Source organism: Dermochelys coriacea, chromosome 7 (genome assembly GCF_009764565.3).
Source record: "Dermochelys coriacea isolate rDerCor1 chromosome 7, rDerCor1.pri.v4, whole genome shotgun sequence".
Lineage (NCBI taxonomy): Eukaryota > Metazoa > Chordata > Testudines > Dermochelyidae > Dermochelys > Dermochelys coriacea.
The window spans coordinates 125741277-125753850 of NC_050074.1; the positions used below are offsets into that span (position 1 = coordinate 125741277).

A 12574-nucleotide genomic window follows, 5' to 3' on the forward strand; every position below is an offset into this window, starting at 1 on the left:
ACTGCACCGCGTCCGCCCGGCACCTCCCCCAGCCCCCCGTTCCCTGGCACTGCACCGCGTCCGCCCGGCACCTCCCCAGCCCCCCCGTTTCCCTGGCACTGCACCGCGTCCGCCCGGCACCTCCCCCAGCCCCCCGTTCCCTGGCACTGCACCGCGTCCGCCCGGCACCTCCCCCAGCCCCCCGTTTCCTGGCACTGCACCGCGTCCGCCCGGCACCTCCCCCAGCCCCCCAGTTCCCTGGCACTGCACCGCGTCCGCCCGGCACCTTCCCCAGCCCCCGTTCCCTGGCACAGCACCGCGTCCGCCCGCCACCTTCCCCAGCCCCCCATTCCCTGGCACTGCACCGCGTCCGCCCGGCACCTCCCCCAGCCCCCCGTTCCCTGGCACTGCACCGCGTCCGCCCGGCACCTCCCCCAGCCCCCCCGTTCCCTGGCACTGCACCGCGTCCGCCCGGCACCTCCCCCAGCCCCCCGTTTCCTGGCACTGCACCGCGTCCGCCCGGCACCTCCCCCAGCCCCCCGTTCCCTGGCACTGCACCGCGTCCGCCCGGCACCTCCCCCAGCCCCCCGTTCCCTGGCACTGCACCGCGTCCGCCCGGCACCTTCCCCAGCCCCCCGTTCCCTGGCACTGCACCGCGTCCGCCCGGCACCTCCCCCAGCCCCCCGTTCCCTGGCACTGCACCGCGTCCGCCCGGCACCTCCCCCAGCCCCCAGTTCCCTGGCACTGCACCGCGTCCGCCCGGCACCTCCCCCAGCCCCCCGTTCCCTGGCACTGCACCGCGTCCGCCCGGCACCTCCCCCAGCCCCCAGTTCCCTGGCACTGCACCGCGTCCGCCCGCCACCTTCCCCAGCCCCCCGTTCCCTGGCACTGCACCGCGTCCGCCCGGCACCTCCCCCAGCCCCCCCGTTTCCTGGCACTGCACCGCGTCCGCCCGGCACCTCCCCCAGCCCCCAGTTCCCTGGCACTGCACCGCGTCCGCCCGGCACCTTCCCCAGCCCCCAGTTCCCTGGCACTGCACCGCGTCCGCCCGGCACCTCCCCCAGCCCCCAGTTCCCTGGCACTGCACCGCGTCCGCCCGGCACCTTCCCCAGCCCCCGTTCCCTGGCACTGCACCGCGTCCGCCCGGCACCTTCCCCAGCCCCCGTTCCCTGGCACAGCACCGCGTCCGCCCGCCACCTTCCCCAGCCCCCCGTTCCCTGGCACTGCACCGCGTCCGCCCGGCACCTCCCCCAGCCCCCCGTTTCCTGGCACTGCACCGCGTCCGCCCGGCACCTCCCCCAGCCCCCCGTTCCCTGGCACTGCACCGCGTCCGCCCGGCACCTCCCCCAGCCCCCCGTTCCCTGGCACTGCACCGCGTCCGCCCGGCACCTTCCCCAGCCCCCCGTTCCCTGGCACTGCACCGCGTCCGCCCGGCACCTCCCCCAGCCCCCAGTTCCCTGGCACTGCACCGCGTCCGCCCGGCACCTCCCCCAGCCCCCAGTTCCCTGGCACTGCACCGCGTCCGCCCGGCACCTCCCCAGCCCCCCCGTTCCCTGGCACTGCACCGCGTCCGCCCGGCACCTCCCCAGCCCCCCCGTTCCCTGGCACTGCAACGCGTCCGCCCGGCACCTCCCCAGCCCCCAGTTCCCTGGCACTGCAACCGCGTCCGCCCGGCACCTCCCCCAGCCCCCAGTTCCCTGGCACTGCACCGCGTCCGCCCGGCACCTCCCCCAGCCCCCAGTTCCCTGGCACTGCACCGCGTCCGCCCGGCACCTTCCCCAGCCCCCGTTCCCTGGCACTGCACCGCGTCCGCCCGGCACCTTCCCCAGCCCCCGTTCCCTGGCACAGCACCGAGTCCGCCCGGCACCTCCCCCAGCCCCCCACGGCTGAGCCGAGCTGGGACACGTCCTCACACCACGCACCTCACCACCAGAGCTGTGGGTGCTCAGCACCTCTCCAAAGCAGGCCACTGACAGCGCCACGGAGGTGCCAGTTGGGCCCCGCCTGGCCCCGTGCTGTGAGCAGGGCAGGACACCGCCCTGGGCACGGGGACATACTTACAGCAGCCGGAGCGCCTGGAGCCCGGCGAAGGCCAGGGGAGGGATGCACTGCAGGGCGTTGTAGCTGAGGATCCTAGGGACACAGAGGAGGAAGCAACACGCGGTCACGTCCCCTGAGCGCTGACACGCACCCGGCGACGGGCCGGGGCCCCGGCTCCCGTGCCATTCACCCCTTACGTTATGCCTCGCGAGTCACCTGGCACCCCCTGCCTCTGGGCACCCTCCAGTGGTGCCGCTAATGATGGTTCTTCTTCGTACAGGAACCGGCCCCTGGACTGCACCCAGAGGCCTCAGCAGCAAGCCAGGTGGGCTCCGTTTGGAGACAGAGCCAAGCCTACTCTCTGCAGCCCCACCCTGGCTTTGCCCACCCACCCCTCAGTGGGTCAGTAGCTGCAGCCCCCTCCCCATCAGGCCGGGACTTACAGGGTGGTGAGCTGGCTCATGTTGGTGAAGGAGGAGTTGCTCAAGGAGCTGATCTTGTTGTTGCTCAGGTCACTGGAAAACACGAGTGCAGCAGGGTGTCAATTGGGCTGGGCTCTCGGCCTCCCCCCAACCTGTGGGGTGGTGCTGGCTGGTTTCACACGCCATGGTGGGCGCAGCCCCAGGGGCTGGGGCAGTGGGAAGGAACCGTGGTTTTGTAGGAGATGCCACCCCGTGGCCAGGCTAGGGCAGGCGGGCGCTGTGGTGTGAGCACCCTGGGTGCCTTGCAGGTGATGTGATTCCTCTGCCATTGTGGGCTCCCCTCGTCCATTGGGGCCCCGGGACATGACGCGCCAGCAGCTCCAGGAGGAAGAAGTTTCCTGTGGCAGTTTAACCACGTGCCACTCGATTAACCAGTGCTGCCAATGCTCACGTCACTGGCAAGTCTCCTGGCTGCTGGTGTTTCTCGTGAAGCCCCAGCTGCAGAGCTGAGCATTCACTTTGCTACGCTAGTTTCCAGCCCTCCGGGTTGCACAGCAAAGCTTGAAAACGTCCCCTCCCCGTGCCGGCACCAGGAGGCAAAGGAAAGGCAACCGGATGTACTCACTGGTTGCCCTCGTGGGCGCTAAGCCAGCATCGTGACTGTTTGTGGCCTGGTGTGATTTTTGCAGGGGGTGGTGATGCAGGTTCCACTCGCCCCGTGTGGGTGGCGGGCACAAGCCCTAGGGAGGAGAGCGGGGCTGCTCCGCTGGGTACGTAGCTACTGTGGTTCAAAACACCGAACCGGCTTCAAGCCTGAGTGTGATACGTGTGTGGAGGGGATGGTGTGACGGGACTGCCCACGATGGCCAATCGGCAACCGTTAGTAGCAAATACCCCCAACGGCCGGTGATGGGATGCTGGATGGGGGGGGCTCTGAGTTACTACAGAGTCCCATGTGTCTTTCCCAGAGTCTTTCCCATATGTCTGGCTGATGGGTCTTGCCCACATGCTCAGGGTCTGGTCACCATATTGGGGTTGGGAAGGAATTTCCCCCCAGGACAGACTGGCAGAGACCCTGAGGAGTGGGTGGGGGGGAAGTTGCCTTCAGGTTTAAACTAGTGTCAATGGTGGATTCTCTGTAACTTGACGTCTTTAAACCATGATTTGAGGATGTCAGTGACTCAGCCGGAGGTCAGGGGTCTATCACAGGAGCGGGTGGGCGAGGTTCTGGGGCCTGTGATGGCCGGGACAGAAGGACCAAAAGACTCTATGGCTGAGAAGCTCACCCCAGGGCCTGAGGGGGTGTTGGGGGTCTGCGATGGAGAAAAAGCATTACAGGGGGTCACTCTTAGTTTCTCCAAAGAGAAGGGAGTTGTTTTTTCTCAGACAAGGGACTGGGAGCACCCACCTAGCAGGAAGGTTCCCCGACACTTCCCAATATAAGCCCTAATTTTCAGTTGTTTATAACTTTCCCAAACTTCAACCATGGGGGCTGAAACTTTCCTCCCCAGGGGCTGCCTCAGGCTGAATTTTCAGGGAAAGTTTTAGCCAAACCAGTCAAGCCATTTCTGAGAACGAGGCTGGAGAAAAAGACATGGTCTGCCCAGGAGTAGATCAGGGTAAGGAGACTGATGAGCCTGGCCCTAGAGCACTCGGGTTGTTGGGGGGTAGGAGACTGCGTCTGGCAGGGCTAAAAACTGGGTTAAAAGAACAATATGAAAATTGCAGAGTCGAGTGCTCGGCCGATAGGAAACGCCAGAACAGAGCCTGTGCTACCTTCGTTCACCCCCATGGACAGATGCATTTTCTCTCCAGGACTAGCATGGCCCCGATCCTGCAGCACCGGAGCGGCTGGTACCGTGTTCATCCTCTGCCTGCCCTCTGCCCACAATCTCCTCTGGGGCCCAAGTCACCCCGGTCCTGTTCCAGTCACAGGGCAGGGGACGGAGATAGAGGTGCCCAAGCCCTGGGCTAGCACCTGGCCCCCAGTGCCCCTCTCGGTCTGTGATTCCACCATGGCTCAGTGCGCGGGACGGATGGTCTCCGTTTGACAGGGCCACGCGCTGTTCTCCCTCAGCACCCGCCTCTGCCAGCGCACAGGCTGGGCCTGCTCCGGGGCTGGCTCAGGGCTGGGCAGCGATGTAGGCTGCTGCCGCTGGGACCTGCCTCGTTTGGTGGAGCCGCTGGCTGTGCGGTGAGCGAGGCGGGGACTGCAGGAGGAGGAAGGACGATCCCGTGGTTAACGCAGCCGAAGCTGCCCTGGAGAACTGGAGTCTGTCCCTGCCTCTGCCACAGAGTTCCTGTGAGATGCTGGGCAAGTCACTTAAAGGGGCCACTAAGGGTGTGTGCCCGGTTTTCTGGGTGCTAACGTGAGGCGCTGGGGGCTGCTCTGCAGAAGTGCTGGGCTATGCCCTGAACAGCAAAGGGCAGCATCAGGCTCGGTGCTCTGACCAGCCAGGTCCTCGGCAGCTCAGAGTCCCAGTGAGTGGGCACTTGGGACATGGTGTCTCTGCATTTCTAACAGGCTCACAGCCCTTCCCCAGGGTGCCGTGGGAACGGGACGTGGGACTGGGACGAGGGCAGGGAAAAGACAGGACAGGACAGGGACGGGGCAGAGGGGGTGAATTTGGGGGTGAATGGGCAGAAGACCCTGGGCTGGCTAGAGCACACGCCCTGTCATTGCCTAGCCGGGCCCCCGCGGTCCCTGCCCCTCACCGGCCCTCTGTGGGAAAGCAGCTGAGAAACCTTCCACGCTGGCAGCGAGAGAAGCGGCAGGTTGGACCCAGGAGCCCCCGAGGGCTGATCCCAGCTTTGTCACGGCTTCCAGGATCCACGGCCTTGAGCGAGCGCCCAGACACCGGCCGGCTCGCTCCCCCGGCCCCCGTGCACTGCCCGGCCTTCGCGGCTCGAGTCTCAGCCAGCCCAGCCCATGGGATCCCTGCCACCGGGGCCCACGCAGCAGCAGAGCCGGGCCAGGATACTTACACCAGCTGCAGGGATCTGAAGGAGGAGAGCTCTCCAGGGACCAGCGTGAACTGATTGCCGTCCAGGTAACTGCGAGAGAGAACGAAGGCCCATCACCCACCGGGGCTGGGCTCAGGAGGCGGTGCACAGGCAGGGCTCACGTGTGGGGTGCAGCACCAACCGCGCCCAGTTCGGCCCTGGGGTCCGTCCGTGCAGAGACCCCCCAACACCACATTGAGCGGAGCACTGTCAGAGCCACGCAGGGGATCAGGGTCCCGCTCTGACCATGGGGGGGCACATGTGTGTGAGTGTGCAGGAGTGTGTACGTGTGTGTGGCGTCTGTCTGAGACTCCAGGTGGGCTGGGCTGGATGTGTTTGTGGTTCCCAGCCAATGGGAGCTGCAGAGCTGGCGCTTCGGGCAGGGCAGCGTGTAGGAGCCGGAGGGGGGACATGTCGCTGCTTGCAGGAGCTGCCTGAGGTGAACCTGCATCCCTAACCCCCTCCCAGGCTCTAACCCCCTGCCCCAGGCCTGATCCCCCTCCTGCCCTTGGAACCCCTCAGCCCCAGCCTGGAGCCCCCTCCTGCACCCCAAATCCCTCATCACTGACCCCACACCAGAGCCTGCACCCCCAGCTGGAGCCCTTACCTCCCCCCTGCACTCTAACCTCCTGCTCCAGCCCAGAACCCGTACCCTCTCCCACACCACAACCCCCTGCCTCAGCCTGGACCCCCCTCCCATACTCCAAACCTCTCGGCTTCACCCCCAGCCCAGAGCCCCGTCCTGCACCCCAAGCCCCTCATCCCCGGCCCCAGCCAGAGCCCTCACCCCCTCCTGCATCCCAACTGCCTGCCCCAACCCAGAGGCCCTTCCCACACCCTGAACCCCTCATTTCTGGCTCCACCCAGGAGTCTGCACCCCCAGCCAGAGCCCTCCCCCGCCCCCCGGCCCCGCACCCCAGCCCAGTGCAAATGAGCGAGTGAAAATGAGGGTGGGGAGAGTGAGCAACAGAGGGAGGGGGACTGGTGGGTGGGGCTTCAAAGAAGGGGCGGGGCCTTGGAGAAGGGGCGGGGCAGGGTGATCCGTTTCGGGCGAGTAGGAAGTTGGAGCCCGAGGTCGGCCGCTCGCCCTGCGGTGCAGACAGGCAGGGCCTGGTGCTGGTTCAGCAGCCCCCCGGGAGCAAGGCCCATCGCTATGGCGCAGCGCGAAGTGGCAGCGGGTGCTGCACGAACGCCCGGAGAGAGACGGCCCCGCCCCAGTGTCCCAGCCGGCACATGGGGCACCCCATTGCTAACGAGGATTTGTTCTGCTCCTGTTTAATTATGGGGCATGAGGGGGGGTCACAGGAGCAGGAACAGCTAACGGGAGGGTGAATAATTAATGCCCCCCCCGACTTTAATGTGCAGCCTCCATTAGCTGCGTTTCCTGCCCCCCCGCGTCTCCCACCGGGCGGGTCACACACCTGGTCGGGGCCCGAATGACGTGGCACTACCCTGACCCCTCCTTGGAGCAGCGCAAACAGCTTCGTCTGGGCCAGGCGTTCCCGCAGCACCCACGTGCGGCCGAGCCCAGCCGTGCCCAGCTGTGCCCGGGACACCAGGGAGCGTTCACAGGACTGGGCTCTCACACGCTGTGGTGGAGGGGGAATCCCCTCTGGCTCGGGGTAGCCCCCCCCACTCACGACACTGCTGTTGTCAGCCCGCTGGCTGGGCCAGTGCTGGCCTGGGCACCTCTCCTGGGGCAGGAATTCACACCTCCACTCCATGGCCAGGCTCCGCTCTTGGGCTGCCGGGGTAAATGCCACTGAAGCCAGTGGGGTCCCTCTGGATTTACACCAGTGTGCGATGCACGCAGCTCTGGGCCTGTTGCTGGGCGGATCAGCTGGCCTGAGTGTGCAGGGTGTCACCATGAACTCTGGGGGGGAACGGCTGCAGCAGGCGGGTCTGGCTGTTCTATGACTGTCACCCCTTCCCTCCTCCCAGCACCTGCTGGGAAATCTGTCCCGCTCTCTCTGTGTCCAGCAGGCCTGGCCCCGCAGGCTCCCTGCCCCATGAGCCGAGGCCGGGATGGGCGGTGAGAGGAATTGGGCCGAGCCCTGGGACACTCACAGCTCAGTGACATTCTTTGGGATCCCCATGGGCAGGGACTTGAGGTGTTTGTTGCTGCAGCGAACGACCGTGTCCAGGCAGGTGCACTCCTGAGGGCACTGTGGCCGTGGAACGCAGCCCGTCTCCTCCTGGCCTGCAAAGTGGGGGGGGCACAGCAAGTAACGGGCCCATCCAGATCCAGGCTCTGAAGGGCCTTGCGCCGTGCCTGCCCCCCAAAAGCCCGTAAAGCAGATCCCATGCTGGAGAATCCACCCACCCCCGGGTCACTTGTTCCAACAGCTACTTCCCCTCCCTGGCACAGATCCACGCCTGGTTTCTAGCCTGCAGGTGTCTCGCTCCAGCTTCCAGCCCCTGGGTTGCGTTAGACCTTCCTCAGCTGGACGGCAGCCCACCGCCCCATGCCTATTCCCCATGGCGATACCTGTGGGCCGTAATCAAGTCACCCCTTCACCGTCTCTCTGGGAAACTGAGCAGACGGGGGTCCAGGGGTCCAGCACTACAGGCAGGTTTTCCTCAGTCTCGTGTGCCCTTAATCGAAACCAAACCAAGGCTAAAAATCAAAATAATTCTGTCCCTGCCGCCCTTGGGACCCGTTTAACTCCCCAGCCTGAGTTAATCCGGTTCAGCCACCCGCCTGCTGAATCGCATGCCTGGGCCCTGGGCAGTGTCCCAGCGCCAGCCTCCACTCTGTGTCTGAAACCAGCCGGGGTGCGGCCCAGATGTGGCACAGCTAGGACTGAGAGGCTGGTGTGAGAGTCAGCACCACCGGTGCTGGGTGGCAGCGGGGCCCGACGTGGCCAGCCGGAAAGCACCCGCCGGGGGACTCTGCTGGGGGGTGACCCCTTGTCAACCACCCCACTCAGCCCCATGGCGCCTGTGAGTTACCTTCCTCACACCTGAAGTCGGGGAAGGCCACGTCCTGGAGCGGGATCTGCCGCAGGAAGTCGGGGCTCTGGCAGCGCGGGTTCCCCGTCACGATCTTACGCCTCCGCAGCCAGTCACCCAGCCAGGCCAGCCGGCAGTTACAGTCGAAGGGATTGGCCAGCAGGTTCCTGCGCAGCAGAGAGGGAGCGCAGGGCTAATGTGGTACCCGGAGTCCCCGTGGCTCCCAGCTCCCGAGCCAGCGGGGCCTGGACCAAGCCTCAGGCGTGCGCATCTGTGATGTTATGAGTGTAATATAATATCTCATTGAAAGGTGACACGCCAGAAAGAGTTAACGAACTCCCAGACTGACCTGTCCCAGGGCCGAACTTTAAAGACTGGGGAGGAAGAGATGGAAATGGAGCGAGCTGTGAAACGCAGCCGGCATTGTGAGAGAGAGAAGGGAGCCGTGTGCTCAGGGCTTGTGATGTCAGCAAACGAGTCTTGGCTATGGCTATGGCTTTGATTCAAAGACCAAAAAGCGAATATTAATATATACTTGAGTGAAATAGTATTATTGTCTATGTCTCTTTGAAGGTTGTGGTAACCTGTATCTGAACTGTTTAATGGATAAATTACCCTCTGCTAATTGCCAGGATGTTTGGGAGAAGGAAGGTTGAGCCTATTGTCTTCTCAGGCCAAGAGGCTGCTGGAAATGTATAAAAGCCTTGGGACACGATCCTTCATCTCAGATCTGCTTTGGGTTTCAAGAAGGGGAAACCCTGAGCCACAAGGATTGAGATCCCCAGTCGCTGACTGGAGTCACCCTGAATATGGACATTGGACTGTAACCTGTGGCCTATTTCTAAAAGGACATTTGGCAACTACAAACTCACCATCTCAGCTATGTACCTGGACCTCAAGAATTGAATTCAAGTCTGTCTGTATATTGATCTTTCAACCAACTCTCTCTCCTTTCTTTTTCAATAAATGTTCGTTTAGTTAACAAGAATTGGCTCCAGCGTGTATTTTGGGTATGATCTAAGTTATCATTGGACCTGGGTGTGTGGCTGATCCTTGGGGTTGGAGAACCTTTTCTTTTATAGGATGAGATAAGATGTTCAGTAACCATCATCGTATCTGACATGGGTGTCTGGACGGAGACCTGAGGCTGGCACTTTAAGGGAACTGCGTTGTGTGGACGTCTGAGTACCCAGGGAGGTGATACAGAGGCTGTTTGGGTTGATTTGGTAACTCTAAGTATTGGAATATCCACCAGCGTGTGGGGTTTCTCTGCCCCGTTCTGTTTGCAGTTCACCCTGATTGAGTGACCTCAGCCAGCTCCCCCATCGTTCCAGCATCACCCACCCCAGAGCCCAGAGCCAGCGGGGCCGAGTCGTCAGCCAGGCAGGGAGAGGGAGGGAAGGGTCCCCAGGCCGGGCTGAGCTGGCTGGGCACGGCAGGGACCGCGGGGATGTCCCGACTCACAGTGTGGAGAGCGACTGCAGCGTGTCAAAGGCGCCGGGCGCGATGGTGCTGATCTGGTTGTCGTAGAGTGAGAGCAGGCGCACACTGTGTAGCCCCGTGAAGCTGTCGTTGTGGATGCAGCTGATGCGGTTGTTTCGTAGCATCCTGGGAGGGAGGGAGCAGTGGGAAGGTTAACGGCCCCACGAGCAGCGCCCTGGCCTGGCTCCCTGTCGCCATGCCAGCCGCACCCGCCCGCTGCCCGCCTTGCCACCCAGGAATCCTCGCTGCAGTGAGACTCAGCCCTGCCCTGCCAGGGGCTGGGGCACAGCCATGTGCACAGGGCACTGTGTGCACGGACCCCCCAGGAGCAGCCCCAAAAACTCAGGCCAGCTGGGGCCGGGGAAGCAGCAAAGGGCCTGGCCCAGACCAGCAGGAAACAGATGCCCCACGTCAGCGCAGCGGGGGCAGTGCCAGAGGGTGCCACTCCCCGGCTGTTCCCCATCCCTCCTGGCCCCAGCAGGGAGGAAGCAGGCACAGGGCACCCTCCTGCCCCGACAGCACTGGGGTAAGTGGGGGGTCTCCCTCTTGTCCCCAGGGCCGGGGTGAGTGCGGGCGGCAGGCAGCAGTCAGACAGAAGCAGCAATGACCAGGCTCTGTGCCAGGGCAGGGGGTGCAGTGGGAGGCTGCCCCGAGTGGGGAGAGCCGTATGGGTCGCGCCTGCCGGGGCAGCTGCAGGGGCCCGATCTAAGCAGCAGGCAGCGTGAGGGCGGGGTGCGGCACCGGGAGGGAGGACGCAGGCCCGGGGACGGCACGAGGCAGCAAGTGAAACCCGCCCGCAGCCCCCCCAGCCCCCGCCGCGAGATCTGGCCCTGGCTCCACTCACAGGGTGCGCAGCCCTGCCAGGCCCCGGAACATGCCGCTGCGCACCGACTCCAGCTGATTGGCCGTCAGGTGCAGCTCGCTGACGGACGCTGCCCCTTCAAAGGCCCCGTCCTCGATCTCCGTCACCTTGTTGTTGCTCAGGTTGCTGGAGAGAGAGGGGAGCAGCAGCTGGGCCTACGTAGAGGATGGGGGGGTGCAGCCCCCCCTGAGAGCCACCCCTGTGCACTGCGGGCCATCACCTGCTGGGTCCCACCCCTTTGTCCCCTGGGGGCGGCCGGTCCTACATGCCGTGGGAACACAGGCAGGCTGGGGGCGTCCGTCCAGCAGGGGCCAGCACCAGCTGCTGCAGAGAAGGTGCACGGCACCCCCTAGTGGGCACTAGTAGAATAACCGGTCGGGGGGGCGGTTCCTCCTGGCCCCTGTCCGTGAGAGGCTGGCTTGTGCCCTGGAATGGGAGGTTTACTGTAACTCTGGCTGTTCTCACTAGCCACAGAAATGCCCACTCCTGCTCAGCTCGTGGCCTCAGCGACATCTTGTGTCAGCGAGTTCCACAGGTAAATGATGCAGCATCGGCCTTTCCCTTCCGCTGGCCGTGCCCCGCTCCCCGGCCCTGTGTGCAGTGTCTCCCATGCCCTCACCGTGGCCGCGAGGACTCGCTGGGGTTGCACTCACATTTTTTTCAGGTGTGGGAGTTTTTTGAAGAGCCCCGTGGCCTCCAGGACTGAGATTTCGTTGCTGTTCAGGCGTCTGGGGGGTGGGGGAGGCGGGGAAGAGAAGAACAAAGATGCTAACGATGAGGCCCAGGCTGTGCTCGGCCCCCCCGGAGGGATAAAGGAAGCCCCCCAGCCCCCCCACGGGTGTGACGCATGCAGCACTGAACCGGGCGGGGGCGTTACGCAGGGCTCTGGCAAGGCGAGTGCATGTGCGACAGACAGACCCGGGGCAGGACGCCCAGCGCGCGGGGAGCCGCCGGGGGCCCTTACAGCTCTGCCGTGGCCTGCGGGATGCGCTCCGGGAGCTTGGAGAGTTTCAGGTTGGAGCACTCCACCACGCTGGCCTCGCAGCGGCACTTCGGGGGGCAGCTCACGTCGCTGCTGCACTCGCTGTTCAGCTGGTGATCCTCCGTGCCTGCCACGAGAGACACGCCGGGGAGGGCCAGGACGCCAGCCACCGCCCTGCTGAGGGGCAGGCACTGGGCTGGGGGGCAGGGGGCTGGCCTGACACAGTCCTGCCCCAGTGCAGCGAGGCCAGCAGGGGGCAGCGCAGCCTGCCGTGCTTGGAGCTGCCGCCGGGCATGGAACTGCACCTCCTGCTCCCCCGGGATTTAGGAACAGATGCCATTTCCCTGCAGCGATCAGGCCCCTGGGCTGGGGGGTTCAGGGCCACCTCTGCCCCACATGGGGGTTGAGATCACAGCCCCCAGCTGCTCTCTGCTAGAAGCCCAGCCAGTGCCTGGCAGCCAGGCGTGGGGAGGGGCCATGGCTGGTTTTCTTCTCTCATTCAATCTCCATCCCAGCCCCTGCGCCAGCACCATGCCAGTGTGTGTGGGGCTGTGTGGGGCATGGGCCAGGCTGGGTTAGGGCCTTTGACTGCTTAGCAAAAGGCCATTCGCCACCTCTGGAGCCGGACCCCAGGGTGCCAGCAGTGGGTGGCAATATCTGTGCCAGGCCGGAGAGCCGGGCCATGGGAGTCCTGCGTGGCACCGTACCCAGTGACTCAGAGCCCAGGTACCCAGGAACTCAGTGACTGCACCTTGCAGGATGTCACATGGCAAACCACAGCCCCTCCGAGAGAGGCCCATGGACAGTCCCTGGGCAGACACATCCCCTCAGCCCTGGCTCCCGCCCGCAAGG

At 64.7% G+C, this 12574-nt stretch overlaps 1 protein-coding gene across 2 annotated transcripts in view; it reads right to left on the reverse strand.

The window, feature by feature from the left end:
• SLIT1 (slit guidance ligand 1) overlaps positions 1-12574 on the reverse strand; it is a 166603-nt gene that overhangs the window by 23939 nt on the left and 130090 nt on the right. For both annotated transcript variants that reach the window (XM_038410981.2, XM_038410982.2), the window contains exons 16-24: positions 11705-11849; positions 11394-11468; positions 10723-10866; positions 9861-10004; positions 8397-8563; positions 7512-7644; positions 5427-5495; positions 2463-2534; positions 2041-2112 (exon numbers count right to left, since the gene is read on the reverse strand). In XM_038410981.2, the coding sequence (XP_038266909.1) occupies positions 2041-2112; positions 2463-2534; positions 5427-5495; positions 7512-7644; positions 8397-8563; positions 9861-10004; positions 10723-10866; positions 11394-11468; positions 11705-11849 (1021 nt within the window). The remainder of the gene's footprint in view (positions 1-2040; positions 2113-2462; positions 2535-5426; positions 5496-7511; positions 7645-8396; positions 8564-9860; positions 10005-10722; positions 10867-11393; positions 11469-11704; positions 11850-12574) is intronic.